At 35.2% G+C, this 21,989-nt stretch overlaps 2 protein-coding genes across 4 annotated transcripts in view; one reads left to right on the top strand and one right to left on the bottom strand.

Moving 5' to 3' along the window:
• LOC125667845 (ubiquitin carboxyl-terminal hydrolase 32-like) overlaps positions 1–21,989 on the top strand; it is a 54,689-nt gene that overhangs the window by 13,541 nt on the left and 19,159 nt on the right. For all 3 annotated transcript variants that reach the window (XM_048901509.2, XM_048901526.2, XM_048901517.2), the window contains exons 13-24: positions 1,237–1,638; positions 4,107–4,247; positions 4,864–5,011; positions 7,493–7,662; positions 7,951–8,029; positions 8,148–8,225; positions 9,477–9,615; positions 9,719–9,824; positions 9,982–10,085; positions 10,283–10,352; positions 11,644–11,818; positions 12,175–12,326. In XM_048901509.2, the coding sequence (XP_048757466.1) occupies positions 1,237–1,638; positions 4,107–4,247; positions 4,864–5,011; positions 7,493–7,662; positions 7,951–8,029; positions 8,148–8,225; positions 9,477–9,615; positions 9,719–9,824; positions 9,982–10,085; positions 10,283–10,352; positions 11,644–11,818; positions 12,175–12,326 (1,764 nt within the window). The remainder of the gene's footprint in view (positions 1–1,236; positions 1,639–4,106; positions 4,248–4,863; positions 5,012–7,492; positions 7,663–7,950; positions 8,030–8,147; positions 8,226–9,476; positions 9,616–9,718; positions 9,825–9,981; positions 10,086–10,282; positions 10,353–11,643; positions 11,819–12,174; positions 12,327–21,989) is intronic.
• LOC125667865 (5-hydroxytryptamine receptor-like) lies at positions 15,502–17,606 on the bottom strand. The gene is made up of 2 exons (XM_048901536.2): positions 17,238–17,606; positions 15,502–17,001 (listed from the first exon to the last, which is right to left on the bottom strand). Exon 2 carries the CDS (start codon positions 16,970–16,972, stop codon positions 15,578–15,580), a length of 1,395 nt encoding a protein of 464 aa, XP_048757493.2. The 5' UTR covers positions 16,973–17,001; positions 17,238–17,606; the 3' UTR covers positions 15,502–15,577.

The raw sequence follows: 21,989 nt of genomic DNA, 5'->3' as shown, positions 1-21,989 counted from the left end.
TGTGGTTCCAAAGAAATTGACCGGTTTTCACAGAGTCCGGAGTGCAGAATGTTGACAAGAATGAGAGTTGCTTCCCTTGTATTCACTATCTATGCATACGTGTGTAATCATTGCTAACGTTTTAATATATCGCAAAAGAATTCAAAATGTAAAAATATAAATGTCAGTGTTTTATTGTCGTGCTCATTTGAAAAAGTTTCAATTTTTATTAAAGAGTTTAAAATCTGGGAATTATTCGCGCAATTTTCTGTTGGTAAATTGTCGATTTCGTCTACATCATCGCCAATATCAAGTGCTACATTATGTACGTTCGTCAAGGTTGTGTTTTGTTCGTTTAAAATTTGTCTTTCCCAGCTTTCATTGTAAATGTATCGCTTTCAACTGTCTCAATTTGTGAAACGGAAACTAATACAATACAGAGTGATCGACCGGACATGACGAGTTGTGCTAACTAACTGCATATCATCACTGTCTGACTCGCCGTAGAGCTCCGAGAAGTCCATGAGGGGAAACCCTGCTTTTGGAAAACATAACGGGATTGTTGCCGATTTTTTTCATTCCAAGAATGTATCGAATTCATCGATTAATTGAACTTGTCTTTAAATGTCAGTTCTTGTCTCTGTCGTTAGGGGGAAGGCGCCATTACCTCGTGCGTGGTGCTGTCATAATTGAAAAGTGCACCCCTAAAAATCAGGTTGTATTTTAAACTGATTGCGACTCATCGCCAGTTGCACTCTTTTACTTACCTGTGGCTTCCCTTGAGACACCCTTTGTGTACACTGCGTGTGATCGACTGAATACCGACAGGTTGGTCATCGTGGGGTGGCTGGTTTAAATGCGATAATTAGAGCTAATTACGAGCAGTTGGGACCTTGTGTACACCGAATACAATTGACCGCAACAATTAGGGTGGTGTATCATCGAAAGGCCGGTTTACACAGGATAATTAAAATTAATTGATAGCAGTTGGGACTGTGTAAGCCGGCCGATATACAGAATACACAGTATCCGGAGTACAGGGAATTATTAATAAAGGATTTGTTAAAGAAATGTTAGGGACTATATTTTGTGGCCGGAATTGACAGAGCGCCGGAGTACTCAGAGGCTGGTTTGGACAAATTATACTGTATATGAAAAGGAATTTCTGTCATTCCAAATGTAAATTTAATCTTTACATGAAGTAATTGACCAATATTGGACAATGTTAAACTATTTAATATTTTTATTTGACTTCAGATTCAGTTAGTAAATGGTAGATTAGATAATGGGGAGGGCGATAGAGTGAATGGAACAGAAGCTCTACACAGAATCACCAAAGGCAAGCATGCGTCTAAAGCTCTACCCTGGGATGATGACTCGGTTATAATTGTCAATATGATCACAAAGGGAAAGAACTCGGAATTCAACACTCAGATTAATGGAGGTTTCAAATCCAGCACAATTCCACAGAGATCTCAGTCTGCCTGTAGTAGTCCAATCAAAACTTGTTTGTCTGCATCAGACTCGAATGGATTGACGAGCATTAGTCCAGGTCCCTCCCCAAAACTTCGCAAGAAAGGCCTGCAGCAGACGCCTCCACTCCCAGTCAAACCAGGACCAATAGACAACACCAACCTCATCACGCCCAGTAATTCAAAGGTACAGCAGTATGGTGTTAACCTTATTCAAATCTTGCAGTTATTTTCTGTCAGAAGTCACATGATTAATGTAAAACTTGTACAGTACCAATTTTGATGCACCATATGCGCATTTTGACAAATAATGTCTCTTCAGTGATACTGAAGCCAAAATTTTGGAAATCTGAAATAACAATAAACTTGTAAGAAATAAAAGGAAAAACAGAGTGCCTGTTGAGGCTTTCTCAATTGATTTTATTGTTTTAAAAGGTGCATGTAAATTCTAGACAAGTTCAGAGAAGAAAAAAAAGTACAGTTTTTTGTTTGTTTTGATGTCAGCATCACAAAAGACTGCACAGAAGAACGATACACCTTTATTATATCTTTATTGCTCAAGATTTTCATCTTGTGGTGCACACACATTACAACTAAGTGTTTGAATGGCATGACACATTATTATAAAACATCTGTATAGACAGAATAATCATGTAATACTTTCATACAATTTAAGCATAAGATGTTTTTACCAAGGTTACAGTTCTGTAAGATTTTGAACACTAAGCAATTGTACAAACTTAAAAACAGATGCTTTTTTCCTGTGATGCTTGAGGTACATTTATTTACATCAAGGTACACTATAGTAAGGCCTTCATTGATATGTACAGTCCCAGAAATGTTCTACTTTCCCATTTTCCGTTTGCAGTCTCCATCCATGCGTTCATTGTGTGTTCACACGTGTTCACGGTTCACAAAGCATTCAGTGTTCAGTCTTTGCATTGTCATTCAGAACTCTAAAATGAAAGCTTTGATCTTTATAACAAGGACAAAATAAAAGAGGAACACATGCACAAGGGTGGAAGGAAACTTTTATATCACATCAGAAATGTGATTTTGAACTACAAAGTATCTGGATTATCAACTGTGAAAATCCAATGAAAACTTGGCAAAATGTTGCTTTGAGACATCCTAAATTTCATAAATCAATATCAGAGGACTAGTTCCGTGGTTGATCAGATAGTGTGTTTTTTTTTTTCAAACATCAAAATATTTTTTTCTATGAAATTGATTTTCCTCATTGAAATATCCTTACAAATATACTTGTATGAGCTCAATGATTGTTTTTGTACACTTCATGGGAAGTAAAATAGAATATACAGGAATGTGCAAAGGCATTGATTTGAAATAATATTAACTGATACAGTTCAACTGCATGTATAAATGTTATATTAAGGAATGACTAGGTGCTATATCGAGACATGTGATGGGACCAATTATGAATAATCGTTGTTAAAGATGCTAAAAAGCTTCTTGAATTATCCATTAAATATTGCTTGTTTGATTTATTGTATGCCAACTATATTTTTTCATCTTGCAGGAAATATTCAACATTAGAATAAACCTATATATGTACAGATGTATGATATTTCTCACAACATTGCATACGTCTATATTTATTTATTTGTTCTTGGAAATGTATACAAAAAGCTATAGGGCTGCAAATGTAGTCTGGTGATATCAGCACTATAAAATTTATTCGTTATTAAGTATCTCTTTTGTGATTATAAAATAAGTACAAAACATCCGAGACATTCTGACAAAATCGTTCATCTTGCATTCACTGTTTGCTCACCATGTTTTTTTTGTTTGTAAACAATCTGTATATATCATAATACATATTCAATATATGCATACTAAGGATCATGTAGGAATACAGACAGGTTTTTTGTATGTGAGAGAGACAGGGAGGGAGGGGGAAGGGAGAGAGAGCGTTAAGGAAAGATCAGGTTCATGTTTTGTGTTTGCTCACTGATCACCAAGTTGCGTTCAACTTTCACACGCCGTTCACTCTATGTTTATTCACCTTGCACTCACCATTCATTCACCGTCCAAGTGGGACTGTACATGTAAACGGGTTAATTTACAACAGCAGTTATTTATAGATACATTCATGTGTCAGAAAATCAGTTTCAATGACAATATCATGTGACAACATTCATATTCTGTTGATTTGCTTTTTATAATTATTTGTCAAATAACTTGCAACAGAAAATAATCTGAAATATAAAAGGTTTTACACCTTCCTGAAACATTTATATGTTCAACAATACTCTGAATTAGAATATTATAATCCTTTTTTTTTTTTTTACAGTGTAATAGGAAAAAGCATATGAAACGTCACACTTTTCATTCACACCACAGACAAACCAATATCAAACATTTTCTCTGTAGTATTTCTGACCCAATTCTAGATTTTTTACATTCATTATACAGTTGTTTAAGTTACTGTTTTCATTCTGCAACAATGTAAACCAAGATTTAAAAATTCTCTCTGTTTCACAAAAACTCAATGAAGTGTTTGTGTTAGTACAGACTGAGTAAATGTTTGATGTTAAATGCACATTCTACTCGGTGTAAATATTATTTGTTAGTAATGTCCAGCATTAATCATGTGTACATAAAACTTACTAATAGTTGGAATTTTTGCCACAGGTAATGAGTTTAACCAATGAGGGAGGCAGACTCCGCAGAGACGTTATGTTGGTGAGGGGTAAGGATTTTGAACTGGTGCCTGAGGTTATATGGAGGGCGTTGTCCACCTGGTATGGAGGAAATATTGCACTTCCCAGAACAGTAAGTTTGAATTGTGTGCTAAAAATGTATAGAGAAGTGCATACATATATAGATGTATAGAAAAGTACGTACATGTATAGATGTATAAAGAAGTGCGTACATATATAGATGTATAGAGAAGTATGTACATGTATAGATGTATAGAGAAGTATGTACATGTATAGATGTATAGAGAAGTGCGTATATGTATAGATGTATAGAGAAGTACGTACATGTATAGATGTATAGAGAAGTATGTACATGTATAGATGTATAGAGAAGTGCGTACATGTATAGATGTATAGAGAAGTACGTACATGTATAGATGTATAGAAAAGTGCGTACATGTATAGATGTATAGAGAAGTACGTACATGTATAGATGTATAGAAAAGTGCGTACATGTATAGATGTATAGAGAAGTGCGTACATGTATAGATGTATAGAGAAGTGCTTTAATGTACACATGTAATACACATGTGTTGCTTTGTAATTTAGTGATAGTATAAAGAAATTCCAGAATGTGACTTTGATATCACCCTGCAGTTCATTTTTGCTTCCTCTGTACAGAGAAAGATTAGTTGCTTGTCTTGTCTTATCCCCATAATAGACTTAGTGATGTTGCTTTGTTTTCATAGGTGATAGCCTCCAAGAATAACAATGGCAGTCCTGAGCTGGAGTTATACCCTATTACAGTCAAGTTGTTACGGCACCAAGTCATTCCTCAACGCCCCACCCCTACCTCATTCTCTGGAGTCATGTCCGGCATTGGTGGCATGGCACTCAGTAAGTATATCCAGATCTTAAAGACAGCAAGGTAATACTATCAACTTTTCTGGGTTTTTTGTTTGTTTGTGTGTTTGTTTTTTAAAAAAATATATATATAGATTTCATGTGTTCAGGTAATAAAAAAAACCCAAACAGTGGTTTTTAATTAATGAATTATGTGTCATTTGATTTTTAGATTGTTTTTTCTGTTGATGATAAAAAGGTTTGATGATTAAACTTAATGTGTTTGAAAGAGGATTCATGGAGAAGCTAAAAAATTACTTTTTTGGGGGAATGTGAAAGGATAAACACATTTCTAATCTAAGCTTTTGTATATTGCAATGGTAATTTGAGTTAGTCTTTCATGAAAATTCCTATGAAAGGAACCATTTTTCTCTGGGGTACAAGAGAAAGGATTAAATGCAAAACTGAAACTTTTATAAGAAACATAAATGATGTAGAAATAGGCATTTTTTACTTTGAAACTAAGATTAAAGTTATTAAAAAAAAAATAATTGAGAATATCAAAAAATATTTAAGCAGGCTAAAGTTGTTTTCAATAGTTTAAACCAAAATTATTTAGTCTTCCACTATTTGCTAAATTCCGATGTAACTGATGTAAGAGATTTTATCTAATTATATTCCACCATTTTAACTCACCAGGATGAATGTCTGCAGAGCTGTTGTCATGACCCAGGTGTTGGCAATGTTGACATTGTATGATGGATAGGGCTTTGTTATTTCACATAGAGATGCCTCATGACCAGGCTTTTCATTTGGTATCAAGACTTGTGACTTTAACTTTGAACTTTGACCTACTTTTCAAAAATTTATAACCTTGACTATATCTTTTGAACTAAAGGGGATAAGATAAGTAGAGTCACACTTCCTGGTGAGCTATACTGTCCTCTGTTAGGATTTTAATGTAGAGTCATACTTCCTGGAGAGCTATACTGTCCTCTGTTAGGATTTTAATGTAGAGTCATACTTCCTGGTGAGCTATACTGTCCTCTGTTAGGATTTTAATGTAGAGTCATACTTCCTGGTGAGCTATACTGTCCTCTGTTAGGATTTTAATGTATTGTCACACTTCCTGGTGAGCTATACTGTCCTCTGTTAGGATTTTAATGTAGAGTCACACTTCCTGGTGAGCTATATTGTCCTCTGTTAGGATTTTAATGTAGTCATACTTCCTGGTGAGCTATACTGTCCTCTGTTAGGATTTTAATGTAGAGTCACACTTCCTGGTGAGCTATACTGTCCTCTGTTAGGATTTTAATGTAGAGTGACACTTCCTGGTGAGCTATACTGTCCTCTGTTAGGATTTTAATGTAGAGTCACACTTCCTGGTGAGCTATACTGTCCTCTGTTAGGATTTTAATGTAGAGTGACACTTCCTGGTGAGCTATACTGTCCTCTGTTAGGATTTTAATGTAGAGTCACACTTCCTGGTGAGCTATACTGTCCTTCTGTTAGGATTTTAATGTAGAGTGACACTTCCTGGTGAGCTATACTGTCCTCTGTTAGGATTTTAAAGCCTTTAAAGAATATAAATTCCCCAGGGTTAACTATCAGAATAAATCTTCACAGAAAAACGTACTTTTTTCCTTTGGTCGTAATACTTTGGAACAGAATCACAGTTTCGGTTTAGTGTGCAAATACAAAATTACTCACATTTTTGTACGCTTAAAACCATAAATTAGTAAAAAAAAATTTGAATAATTTGTAATGCTTTAACAACCAAGGATTCATCCAATCCTGTTACATAATTGATCTAAGATTTGCCCACAGTGAGCTAACAATCGATTATTGTATAACACTGACCATTTGACCGTAAGATGTTAAGGCTAAAAGCGTCTTGTGAAATACTATCTAGCAATATTGACCAAATCCATGCAGTACATATGAAAAATCTATAAAATTTGTCAGCTAATGCTGCTTTTGTAGGCAGTGTCAGAATTCTGAAAATAAAAACACAGCAAATACAAGCATTATTCAGTGGAGCATAGATGTGGAAAATGATGTAATGAAAGCTTGTGAACATTTCAGTAAAGTGTTGAGAAAACTTAGCATCGGGAAAACATCTACAATCTAATGAGTTTCCTTATGGAATTCATTGCACAATGTATGCATGTGGACTCTATCATATGAATGCTGCACCCCTACAAACTGCATAAAGATATATATTTTTTATAACAAAGTATTATTACCAGAAATCTCTATATTCAGGATATCTATAAACATTTTGTAGTACAGAAATTTATCAAGTTTTTTCAAGTCATTCTTGTTGTTATTATTTGCATATTTATATTTGTCATATGTGACCTTTATATATATTATTGTCTTTGCCCCTGACACCCTGGGGAAGGAGTGGAGGAAATCCTCTGAGGAGGTATTTCCCCTCCAAGTTGATGGATCAGTCAAAATAGATCTGATGAAAAACAAAGAAAAGATGTTTCATCTGTCAGAAATAAATGCTAGGCTTTAATGTTGTTTCAGGTATGACAAGCTATGTCTCCAATGCCCCACCCATACCCAGGCGTTATGTCGCTTTCACTGCAACCTTCAGCAAACAACACACCATTCAACAAATTTATGAATTTCTTTGTACAAAAGTCCGATTTATCAGAGAGGACATTCGGTTATGGAAAATTGGAAGTAAAGATGACGTAAGAGACTTAGACATTTATTTTAAGTTCAGAAAAAGAATTCATTAGCATATACATTACTTGTTCAGTAGATATTATTTGTACTAATTCGGTAAACCAATTTCTAATTTTTGGAATTTATGGCTACAGTGAAGTTGTTGTTTAATTCACCGTAAATAAATTTTGACAGTTCCCATGAATTGTAATGAGATCTGCTGTATTTCAGTGAGCATTGTTACAAAATATAAACAGTTGTATTGAGAAATTGCAAAGTTTTCAATGAATTTATGTTCCATTGTATTGGTGCAGAGCATGACACTTCTAGAAGATGAATCCATGACAGTTGAAGAATGCGGGGTAGAAGAAAATCAATCTGTATTGATAGAGGGTAGGTTTTGATTACAGAGTAGATTGTCAATAAATGTAATGTCTGCCTCACATTTTAGATAGAGTTTTTTGATGTTTTGGAGTTTAGAATATTATTTATTTTTTTATGTCAATTTCAGTTCGAAATAAAGACCTGACATGGCCAGAAGAGATGTCTCAGTTGGCAAAGAATAAAACGGGAGCAAGAAAAGAACAAGGTGGGGCTCACAGTGGGTTGTTAACATCAATTTTTTGTGTACATCATGAGAGGTATTAGATACTATAAGCCTGTAACTGTTATGTTAATGCAGTGAAATTTGTCTAAATTGACATGCACTTGGAAACCATTTTTATACCCCCCGAACGAAGTTCTGGGGGGTATATAGGAATCACTCTGTCCGTCCGTCCGTCTGTCTGTGCAGATTCGTGTCCGGGCCATAACTTCTTTGTTCTTTGACATCGGCATACCATATTTGACACATGAGTGTATCACCATGAGATGATGTGTCGAGTACCTTCATGACCTCTATATGACCTTGAACTTTGACCTTAAGGTCAAAATTGATTATAGGGTTTTGACATAGTCATACCATAAGACATGGGTGTATCACCATGAGACTATGTGTCATGTACATTCATGACCTCTTTATGACCTTGACCTTTGATCTCAAGGTCAAAATTATAGGTTTATGCCATGGATTTGTGTTCGGACTATATCTTCCATTTTCTTCTAGAAAGGCATACCATATTTTTACACTCAGGAAAGAGGTAATTTATACCTATTAACAACACCTTTTGGGAGATTGGGGTAAGCGGGGGTATTCTTAGTGAACATTGCTCACAGTACATCTTGTTTTGTTGGAATACACAGTGTGTCAGAATAAACAGTGTAAAAAACAATGAAGATAGGAAATTGAGAAGTAAGGGTCTGAATGTCCAATGAAAAGGATTACACAGTTGTCGGATTAGGCAGTTTTCACATACTGAAGATTAAATTGTTGAAAACACTGGGACTGGAGCAGAGCATCTAAGTCAACATTTTGATGCCCCCCTTTGAAAAAGAGGGGGTATATTGTTTTGCACCTGTTGGTATTTTGAACAAGTCTTGTCCACTCAATACCTTAAGAACTATTTGCTTGATGAACATCAAACTTGGGACACTGGTACATCTTAAGAAGTAGATGACCTATTGAAAATTGCTTGATTGACACCAAACTTGGTACACTGGTACATCCTAAGGAGATGATCCCTGTTGAATTTGAAGTCACATGGTCAAAGATCATGGGTCAATCCACTCTGGACATAGGAAAATATTGTCTGTTCAATGTCTTGAATTGTGTTGGTACTATTCTCAATTAAATGATATACAATGTATATTTATGCTAGTGATACTTTTCAATTTTGCACCATGGGGGCATACATGTTTCTGCAATATTTCTTGTACTAAGTATTAAATTTTGTCTTTGCAGTACCAACTCACAAAGGAGCTACAGGGCTGAACAACCTTGGAAACACTTGTTTTATGAATGCTGCTGTACAGTGCGTATCCAACACTTGGCCTTTAACACAGTATTTCATTGGAGGGCTACATCTGTTTGAACTAAACAGGTACAAATCATCTAAACTCTTACATATATTGAAATAAAGAAAAGGTATTGTCACATCTTAGTGTTATATTACACGTGGTCAATCAAATGTGGTTTCTCTGAAGGTCAAACCCCCTAGGGATGAAGGGACATATTGCTCAGAGATACGGGGAACTAGTCAAGGATCTCTGGAGTGGAACTTCGAAAACCATCGCTCCTCTTAAACTAAGGGTAAAATCACACATCTTACAAGTTACATTAATTTTATTTGATATATGTTAAAATAAATGTAGCTGGAAAACATCTTTTCCTTGGATTTGAAATACATGTACATTGTAGTTTCAATGTTTAAAAGGATTGATTTTACATGGATTATTTAATGTTACAGTGGACCATTGGTAAATATGCACCACGTTTTAATGGCTTTCAACAGCACGACTCTCAGGAATTACTAAGCTTTCTGTTAGATGGTCTCCATGAAGACCTCAACAGGTGAGTAGAAAACATCTATACATTCCATGCATTCAGTATCTCAACAGGTGGGTAGAAAACACTCATACATTCCATGCATTCAGTGTAGGTAATTTGATTTTTCAAGATTTTTAACAAGCACTTTTGACTAAAAGAGATCAAAATATGTTTGATGTGTACTCATTTGTGTTTTATTGATATTTCATTTGTGCATGCAGGGTCCATGTAAAACCTTATGTTGAGCTGAAGGACAGTGATGGCAGACAGGATGAAGTGGTCGCTGAAGAGGTCAGTATGGTTGTTGGCATCAGTGGTCTATGTTCCAATCAAAGCGCACACATTTGTAGATTTCAATTCACAATAGTGAACCCCCACCCCCCCCCCCCCCCCCCCCCCACCCCCACTAAATATTGATTTGAAAAGTTGTTAAAGAACACGACAAACTGTTTGTAATTGACCCCCATATTCTTGGATTGAAATAAATCTTGAAATGATAATTATTATCCCCGCAACAAGTTGTGGGGGGGGGGGGGGGGGGGGGGTGGTATACTGGAATCGGGTTGTCCGTCTATCTGTCTGTCCGTCCGTCCGTCTGTAGACGTAATGGTTTCCGGGCTCTAAAGCATTATCCTTTCCACCTACCGTCACCATATCATATATTTGGACTACCCATGGGATGAAGATGTCCCCTATCGATATTGGGGTCAAAGGTCACGCGCACTGGACATCGAAGTAGCAATATGGTTCGGTTTGTCATGCCATTTGTTTTTTACACTCAGGAAAGAGGTAATTTATACCTATTACCAACACCCTTTGGGAGATTGGGGTAAGCGGGGGGGGGTATTCTTAGTGAGCATTGCTCACAGTACCTCTTGTTTTTACTGAGAGGGAGAAGTCACATATTTCTGCTAAAATTGAAGATATTTGGAAAATGAAATCTTTCCCTGTGTTCAAACTTTAACTTAACTGAGTGACTACAAGTATCATGAAGATTTTTTGGGAATGAGTTGCTTGAATATAGTTTTTTTTCTTCTTCATGAATGATTTTCCTGATACTCACAATCTCTCATATCAAACTTACTGGTGTATATTACTGTCATTGATAGTTAATGTGAATTTATGACATTTCTGTCCTCTCACATATGTTACATGTATTCATATGAAATTATTGATTTAAAAATTCTTTTTTGATAGAAAATGTGCAAAGATTTTGTCTCATTAAAAAAAAATTTAATTCTTAAGAAATTATTGAAATAACTAAAATGTTCAGTCTTTCTGATAGTGAAGTGTTTGGCTTGTAAATGTTGTTCTATGATATTTATATCCTTAGAGAGTTTAAACCAAATTGTATAGTTAAGTACAAAATTTTTTCTTTCTTCTTTCTTTAAACAGGAAAGGTGGGGGACATATGTAACCCTTATCTTATCTTGACAACAATACATATATGTGAAGAAATTGCACATTTACAGTATATCTACAAATTTTTGTAGGAATATTTGAAATATATGAAATGATTTTCTTTTAGAATGAAGACTTAATTGCAATCTGTTACAAAAAATCATTTTATTTTGTGTTTTAGGCATGGGAAAACCACTTACGGAGAAATCAATCAATTATAGTTGATCTCTTCCATGGCCAGTTGAAGTCCCAGGTGCGCTGTAAAGAATGTGGACACTTGAGTGTTCGATTTGACCCCTTTAATTACCTCTCTCTCCCCCTCCCAATGGACAGCTGCATACATCTCGAAGTCATAGGTAGGCATTATTATGTTTCAACAGAAAAATTACGATTATTTGCCATCTATACCGTTAGTATAATATTTGTACATATGTTCCTGTACATTAATTCTGAAAGATTGTCAATCTCTGTTATAATTTTATACATTTGTATTTCACCCGAAGAGCGATACAGTGTGTATTGTCAAATAGGATGACAAGATTTCTATCTGCTCAAAGTTATTTTCAAAGAAAATCTTATTTATTGTGGGTTAAGGGTTACCCTTCTTTGCTGTGCTATTGTTTGATATTCAGTACTCAGTTTGTAGCGTCACATTTTACATTCGAAGTTAAATGATGGGATATTGAAATTGGAGCATGTAATGATTTTGCAGTGACGAGACTAGATGGATCAGTGCCAATCAAGTATGGAATCCGGCTCAACATGGATGAAAAATACAAAGCCCTAAAGAAAGAGTTGAGCAACCTAACTGGTATTCCCACCGGACAAATCCTGTTTGTTGAAATCATGGGACCAATTGTCAAGGTCAGAAATTAGTGTAGATATTGTCTGTTTTACAATATATGTTTACTTGGGGTTATATGTGAAAAAAATATTTTAAAATCCTTTTCTCAAGAGCACTAAGGCCTTGATTAGTCCTATTAATATGCAAGTATTCTCAGGAAGTGTAGATTCAAGTTTGTTCAATTTGTAGCCCCTTCGGTTAGGGCGGGGCCACAATAGGGTATCAAAGTTTTACATGGGAATATATAGTAGAAAATTTTTTCTTAGGAACAGGTGGGCCATGGATAGTTATGTTTATAGGCAAGCATTCTCAGGTAGTGCTGATTCAAAGTTGTTGAAATCAATGACCCTGGGGATAGGGTGGGGCCACAATAGGGATTAAAATATTTACATGGGTATATGTTGGAAAAGTCTTTAAAAATCTTCTTCTCAAGAACAGCACGGTATTAATTAGTCATATCAATATGCAACCATTTTCAGTTGGTGCAGATTTCAGTTTATTCAAATCATGCCCTCCTGGGGTTGGGGGGGATTGGGGGTTGGGTTTGGCACAATAGGGGATCAAGTTTATACAAGGCAATACTTTAGGAAATTTTGATATGAAAATCTCCTCAATCGAGCAGTGCCTTGATTTGTCATCATTATTATGCAAGCACCCTCAGGTACTGTAGATTCAGTTTCCTTCAAATGATGGCCCGGGGATGTGATGGGGTCTCAATAGGGGATCAAAGTTTTACAGTGAAATATATGTAATTTTAAAAACAATTTGTAATCAAGAACCACTAATTAAATAGATTAATATGCAAGCATTCCAATGTAGTGCCGACTCACATTTGATTAGAATTCGCTTGACGAGGGAATCATTTGATAACTTAAAGTGATGACTTAACAACAATGCTGATTGAATGAAAAATTCGGTTGATTTCTTATTAAAAAAAGATTTCGTCCGGAGTTCATTTGCACTAAGCATGCGGGACTCTGGAATGCGTCTTCCCCATTCTAATGTTAATGGTATTTATAGAAAGGGAATTTCCACACAAGCATTGTAAATGAAATGTATTTGTTTGATGCTACCAAAAATAAACACAACCAAAGATATGAATAAAATACAAATTAATTTAAAGAAACAACACACATAGGCCTAGTGATGAAGTGGCAGAATAGTCAACTTGATGACGTAGCACACTTGACAGGTAGAAGTAGACAGATTGTAACCACAAGCTTCCGGTATACATTGTCTGCTTTACGAGTTCGATAACATGATGGAGCAAGCAGCGACTTTTCATCTGCGAGATATTAATGAAATTGAACTGCATTATATGGGGCTCAGTCAACGAGGGCAATTTAGATGAAGAGGTGTTGATGTTGAAATGGAGCCGAGTCACATTCCACCGTTCCTACAATACAACCAGTGTTCAACGTCTCCTCGAATGCAATGCAGCATACATCCAGTCACAACTTGTTCTCTTGTTCCTTTATATCTAATTCAGCTTTTAACAATTGCACCTTTAATTTGGCATATAATCCATTTAATTCTGCACAAAATTTTTACCTGACCTCAACGCACAGCTAATTTTGTTGTTGTTTTCATTGTTGCGTATAGGTATTCCTATACGCCATTTCAAAAACGTTAATTCAAGTTTTTTGATGAGAGAAACTATTTGTTTTTCTATTTTCAAAACATAATTAAATGATAAGAAATAAAATTTATAATTCCTTATTTGATGCATATATCAAATGAAAAATTGGACGGAAAACTTCACCAATGCGCGTTTGATACATGCATCAAAGAATTATAAGTTTCATTTCTTAAATCAAAGTTTTACATGGTAGAGAATAGATAGGAAATATGAATAAAAAATCACAAGTAGCAAGGCAGGGCCACACAAAATTATATCATTATACAATATTCTGCATTCAGGGCTTTTTCATTGACCCTTGGGTTAGGATGGGGCTAAAATCAGGGATAAAATTTTACACAACACATGATTATAGGGGGAAAATCTTTTTTTTTTTTTGAAAAATCTTTTTCTCCATAACAACATGGCCACATATTAGGCATATTGATTTTGAGGCATCCCCATGTTGTTTGGATTGAAGTTCAGTTAAATCTCAACCTATGGCTTGGTGAGGTCAAAGTTTATCATGGTATTAAATTTAAAAGAGGCAAAGACCTTTTAAAAATCTTCTTTAAAATCAGGAGGGCCAAGATGAATCAGGTGAGCATTGTGGCCCTTGAGTCTCTTGTTATTTGATTATATCTTATCCCAACAATGTTATTGCCCTTGAACTAAATATCTGTGTAAAAAACTCAGAGTTTAGGAAGTTATTGCCCTTGAACTAAATATCTGTGTAAAAAAACTCCGAGTTTAGGAAGTTATTGCCCTTGAACTAAATATCTGTGTAAAAAACTCAGAGTTTAGGAAGTTATTGGCCTTGAACTAAATATCTGTGTAAAAACCTCAGAGTTTAGGAAGTTATTGCCCTTGAACTAAATATCTGTGCAGATCTTTAGTCCATGTCATGTCACCAAGATCTAGGTCGATGAAAAAAAAAACTATGGGGAGTAATTGTGGGCTCTAGCATTACTACTGGTGGGGAAATGGATGTCAGATTTTAATATGATATTGTGCACTGCCAGAATGTGTGTCAAGGACTTTAAGTAAAATATCGTCAAGGTCACAGGATAAGATGTTGAAATCATGAATGGGGTATAACACTATCCTTTCACCTTTGCTTCAGTTATTATATCGTGGCTGAAGGTCTTGAACAGCTGGGTAGTGAGATGTGTCCTGGTCGTAACTAAATCATCCGTGCTTGGGATGGTTTGAGTATTAGGATGATATTGTCTGTGGCTTAAAGGTGTGTCATGATTGTAAGTCAGGGTCATGTCATCAAGGTTAAAGTTGAATGTACTTTCAGTACTGACATGAGAGCCCATAGCTGAAGAACTGTGGCTCTCTGGGGGAAAAATTGGGATAAACCGATCCACCCCTTATAAAAACCTCTTTTTTTTTCTGTGCATGTTTGAGGTCTTATGTCACTGTTTTCTTACATTGCCATCTCAATATCTGAATAGATATGTGCAACTTTCAGCACAGCAAGAAAAAATACAATGTAATTCGTGTTAAGCACTTATGTGATAGAAATGTCTTTTCCTTTTCATTGAAACTGTATGAAAAGTGATAAACAAAAGTTAGCTTCTCACTTTTATTGAATACACAAGGATATATTTGCAAAGTTCTTCTACAACAATATTTGACACATCTAAGTTATCTAGACTTGCATTTGAGAAATTTCCACACTTCTTTACGAAACTGAGGATTCATAAATGAGTAGATTATTGGATTTGCTGTATTGTTTAAAAAGTATATCAGATAAATAACCCTGCGACCTCTGAACTCTGGGAGAAGGTCATTGGCAATAAGAAATGTAGGCAGAAAGGAGACAATATATACCATCGTCACGGTGAACAGAACCTGGGTAGTCTTTATGTGAATTTTCCTGGAGGATTTTATTGGAGGACATTTTCTTTTTGCTTGAATTGGAGTTGTATTTTTGGAATTGTGTGGAATTGGTAATTTTGAATTTGATTGAATTTCCGTTTTTCTGTCATCACCTGTGATGGGGGGTTTATCAGCAGTTTGGTTTTTAGAAGTTGATTCAGACGGATTTTTGAAATCTTCTTCAATATTCACAATCAGAGTGTTTTGGTTACTTTCTGACGGATATTCGAAGTTTTCTATTGGTGTAGTGGTCTCACACAGTATATTTTGTGGAATTTCAAGCAGTTTTTCACTTGCCCTAGTTGCAAACATCACATCAGGAGCAGCAGAACATCTTCGGGGTTCCTTATTTATCTCTTTATTTTTACATGTGGATGGTTGCTGAGATCGAATTTTGTTCCATTTTCTGTTCTGCATGAAAACGGTGAAAAAGATAGAAGAATAGAAAATGATTATGCTGATGATCATAATGATGAAGATGGAAGTGATTCCTCGCCAGTATTTAGTGAGAGAGTCCAGTGAGATGTGTTGGTAGTTGGGAATGCAATAGCCCATATAGAATCCATTGCTGGAGTAAACGCCCATCCCCAGTGCTGGAAGAACCCCAAGACACGCACCAAAGAGCAAGATCATTGAAATAATCAGGAAACACATTTTCTTTGAAACACGTTTGGGTGCAAAACATATGATAACACACCTTTCAAGTGCAATGGCAACTAAAACCATGGCTGATGTAGGAATAGTGAAGTAACGAATCGCCTCCCATAGTTTGCACAGGAAGTCGTTGGTGAAAGGGAAGTGCCACTCGGTGATGACTATTCCTGGAATGACTACCACACAGGCCATTAAGTCAAGGATGGACAACATCAACATGAAGTAAACTGACGTCGGCTTTATTTTGGCTCTCAGGAGGACAGTCAGAACAAGACTGTTTCCCATCAGGCCCATACTTCCCAAAATCCCCAGCATAATGGCTATACACATCAGAATGTTATAGTTTTCTTGTCTGTATCGTTGTTCAAAGATGCAATACAAGGAGTAACAGGGGAGTGGATCAAAGAAATTGTCCACGGACGGATATGGTTGGTTGTCTGAAGAAGAGTCATTAGTTGTCATCAGAGTTGAACTTGGAACGTCTTCTGTAGTACCCGTGTCCGGCATTGTCGTCACCTTAGCCAGTTTTTTTAATTCTGAAGAAAAAAACCCCAGGGTTTACTGATAAAGATTTCTCTCACTTTACTAGAAGTGACCGTACACAGATAGATAATTGGCATATCCAGTGTTAAAGCTTCTCCTTTCTGGACCTTTATTTCAGGAACGTCAACTGTGTTATATAACACAATTGCAGATAATTTTAAATTAAGAATTGATTTACATTTTAACAAATAATGTGCATTTCAATAAGAAAAGACCTAATTTTTCATACCTTGATTATGGTTAACAACTCCAGTTAGTAGCCGAGTTGATTACAAATTCATTCACTTCTTCAGAAACTCTCTTTTGAGGATTTTTTTTTACCTGCAAGTCCTTAAAGGTAATAGATTATCAGAAGATTATGAATAAACATTGACAGCTACATAAGGCTGTGGATTGAGCAAATGAAGAAAATGGGCTGCCCTAAGATGTGGAAGTGACACAAGGGGAGGGGCTCAATATATTGGGTTTCTTATAATTGTGTATGGATTGTGTAATTTTGTAATATTTTGAGATGAAAAAATATTGAGCAAGTACAAAAGCTTCAAAAGAGGCATGGACATGATTTGAACAGAAAATTTTCAATGTTTACCATGCTTACCGGTAACTAAGGTATTTCTAATGGTCATAAAAAATTTGAATGTCTGTTGTTGAGTTACAGGTGAGATACAGCACCCACAGTTCTTTGTTATGTAAGCAAGGCTTGCTTGTGTCATGTTTTTGTTTACATATAGATTGTTTTATAGAAAATATCATTTTAAAAATAAATGAGATGTGACAAACATTAGACACTGTTTAATTGTGTTCAGAATTAACTTGTTAATTGAAAAATCAGATTTAAAGAAAATTTTTACTATTGTATTTAACCAACCTTTACACGTAAACAAAAAAAATGACAGGAACCTTGTTTACATACCAAAGAATTGTGAGGTCTATATCTCTCATACAACTCAACAAATGACATTCAAATTTTTTCTGACCATTAGAAATACCTTAGTTAAACATTGTAAACATTAAAATATGGAAAAATAAGATTTGAAAAATTTCAGCTCAAACCGTGTCTATGCCCTTTTAAGTAAAGTTGGATCTAAACAGAGATCAAGGAAGATGTGCAATGTATCTTCTGCAGTAAAAAGAACACGGTCATATTACATCTCTGATAACTTGACTAAGGTAGCTTGCTTACATTGAACTGATTCAGAACTTTTTGATAAGGACGTCCAGATACACTGCACACTGAAAATGCAGAGCAGAGTTTTTAGCAGTTCGAGTGATATGGTCAATGCATTGGTAGTTAAACGGTAGTAAAGATAGAGAGTCTTACCTAGTTGGAGTGGGTTCAAATCCTATTGTAGACCTTAACACTTCTTGTGTTATTGTATTAGGTTACCTGAGTCACTTAGGTGACCTATTACTATTGGTCTGTGTCTATTGTCTGCCGTGCATCGTGTGTTAACTATGGATTATTTTTTATTCATTCTTAATACATGTAAATACCCTTCCTATTCTTTTCGAATTTGATATAAAGCATTTTTTGGATAAGGGGATGTAAATTTCAGGACTTCTGCACCCCCGGGGCCTTAGCAACAGAGCAACTAATGCAAAAAATTGACCAATTTTCAAAAATCTTATCTACAACTGGACATTTGCAAGAAAATCTAAATGCATAGTCATGTAGAGCAGGAAGGTCTCTATCAAGATTTTAAATTTCATAATCCACAGGGTAGAGGTTCTGATTCTAGGGCAGGGTCAGACTTGGTATAAAGTGTGTGTGTAAAGCATTTAAATAACTCACATTTTCTTTTTAAAATGCTATTGGTACTAAATTGAAACTAAATAGATATTTAGAAGGAGCAGGCAGGCTAGTACCAAAATTATAGACGAATAACCCCAGGGGTAGGGGTTTTGGTTCCAAGGTGGGGCCATAATCCTAGCGATTATTGTCTGTATCATTTGAAAGACTTCTTTAATTTTGCTAATACTGTATAAAAACGAAATTGAATATCTAGGAAAAGCAGAAAGGGATGTACCAAAATTATGAATTTTGCAATCCCAGGGTACTGACTCTATTTAAATTACATATTTTATGTAAAGTCTTTCATCAGTATAGACACTTTTGGGGGCATTTGTGTTTTAAGAACACGTCATGGTTTACACTACTGATGAATATTAAAATTTAACTGAGATATTCAGAGCAGGAATTTTTTTCCTAGATTTCTTAGCCTTTGGGGCTAGTAATAATTTTAATTAATACTCAGGTGACTGTTAAGGCCTGTTGCTAGTAATAATTTTAATTAATACTTAGGTGACCGTTAAGGCCTATTGGCCTCGTACCTTCTACTCTGTAAAATCAGAATTTTCAAAGATTTTTCTCTCTCGAAAACCAGCATTGATTCCCTGTCTTTATTTTGGTTATATCATTTCATTATTATTTGAGTAATATTGTAATTGTAATTAAAGGATTTATATAGTGCCCTATCAACATTAGTTCTCTAAAGCACTTTACAAATGTGAGCAAAAAGATAATATAAAATCGATGTGCACACACATATGAATAATATATTCATAGTGTCAGAATTAAAATGCAGAAATATTATTAAATAATGTATAGCGCCTAATGTAATGATATAATTATCCTAATAACATATAAAACAATTTAAAACAACCCTTAGGCTTAGGAATAATTATATAATAAATTAATTAAACATGTCAGGAATGAGTTTATTGCCAAATTTATTGTTTCATTTAATGTATCCTGCCTCCTTAAATGTATGAATGTACCATTTCTTCAAAAAGTATGTTAATGGGGAGAAAAAACTCAACACTAGCCTCTTCAGTGAATTAGAATTTTATATTCAGAACGAGGCATCTTTATAGAAGTGAAATATGTCACGGACATGACAACCATGTTTGGAGCCTATCAGTGTTTTTAAGATATTGACAAATATTGAATACGGTTTCAGACACTAATTGTGAAAGTCGGTGTTAGCCGTCATTGAAATGAAGGAGAGCAATATTTACAACAGCCATAGACTAAGCAGTACTTGATCATGTTTATGACCATCCCATATCAATTTCTTAAACAACCAGTGCTTTCAAGGTGTCATCAAAAGCCATCTGTTGTTGTTGAAACAGAGGGAGATTACTGTGATTTCTTGAAAAAGAGGGCCAGGATTTCGTTCCAGTGTGATACATCTCCTCTAGATGGGATGTGAATGACTAGGGGATTAAGCTTTCATTTATGATTACTCTAGAAATTTGCAAAGCACTTGCTGGTTGCTCAATATTTTGTTCTGTCTGCTTCTTGCAATTAAAGAAATATAATGTCGTGATTTGAAAGTCTCCCAGTTTTAAGTGTGGCTGATAATGGATTATTCCAATTGTGTATTTAAAGCCTAGTGATAAACCTAACCCAATCTGTCCTTCAGAGGCGACATAGAAACAGTGAATTGTAGATAAAGTTGGGCTATGGATTAGAGTCCTGTACTGGTCATCAGATAACAGTACTGTAGTGGTCATCTACTCAATAAATAGATAATGTGTGACTGTAGAAGTAAGGTCACTACTCAATAAATAGATGTGTAACTACAGAAGTTAAGGCATGGAGAACTAAAAAAGAAGGATGATGATCATTTAACTCTGAAACGTTCCCTTTAATAAAAAATCATAGTTAATGTATGTACATGTGATTTGAGGAAACTCTTTAAAGGGACTGGTTCACGATTTTTGATAAAAATATTTTTAGCCGAGTTGCAACGAAGTTGAACTCGGCTATTGGTTTGGTGATGTGGGCGGGCTGGCTGGCGGTTGGGCGTCAACAATTGGTTTCCGGATGATAACTCGAAAAGTTTACAATCTAATCAAATGAAACTTTGATATATTGTTGGGTACCAGGTAAGGAAGACCCCTATTGATTTTGGAGAAAAATTGTCGAAGGTCAAGGTCACAGTGACCGAAAATAGAATGAAAATTTCAGAAAAATTTGGTTTTCGGATGATAACTCAGAAAGTTTAAATCTGAATCAAATGAAACTTTGATATATTGTTGGGTACTAGGGAAGGGAGACCCCTATTGATTTTGGAGGAAAAAGGTCAAAGGTCAAGGTCACAGTGACCGAATATAGAATGAAAATTTCAGAAATATTTGGTTTCCGGATGATAACTCAGAAAGTTTAAATCTGAATCAAATGAAACTTTGATATATTGTTGGGTACCAGGTATGGAAGACCCCTATTGATTTTGGAGAAAAAAGGTCAAAGGTCAAGGTCACATTGATCGAATATAGAATGAAAATTTCAGAAATATTTGGTTTCCGGATGATAACTCAGAAAGTTTAAATCTGAATCAAATGAAACTTTGATATATTGTTGGGTACCAGGTATGGAAGACCCCTATTGATTTTGGAGAAAAAAGGTCAAAGGTCAAGGTCACATTGATCGAATATAGAATGAAAATTTCAGAAATATTTGGTTTCCGGATGATAACTCAGAAAGTTTAAATCCGAATCAAATGATACTTAAAGATATTGTTATGTACCAGGTAAGGAAGACCCCTATTGATTTTGGAGAAATTGGGTCAAAAGTCAAGGTCACAGTGACCGAAAATAGATTTAAAATTCAAAAAAAAAATTAGTTTCCGGAGAATAACTTGAAAATTTTTAATTTGAATCAAATGAAACTTGGTTATATTGTTGGATACCAGCAAAGCAAGGCCCCTATTGATTTTGGAGAAAAAAGGTCAAAGGTCAAGGTCACAGTGACCAAAAATAGATTGAAAACTTCAGACAAATATGGTTTCTGGACAGTAACTTGAAAAGTTTAAAACTTAAATTAGTTCTTCACAATTATAAATATGCCACATCATTCCTGACTTTACAATGTATCCCATGCAACTCTGCTTATGCACCCCTGGGTGCATATATTGATTTTTCATTTTTAATGTTAAACATTGAAAATATAACTCATTTAATGTTGACAGCCAAAATT

The sequence above is a fragment of the Ostrea edulis genome, chromosome 1, assembly GCF_947568905.1.
Source record: "Ostrea edulis chromosome 1, xbOstEdul1.1, whole genome shotgun sequence".
Taxonomy (NCBI): Eukaryota; Metazoa; Mollusca; class Bivalvia; order Ostreida; family Ostreidae; genus Ostrea; species Ostrea edulis.
This window is presented reverse-complemented; position numbering and strand designations above follow the sequence as displayed.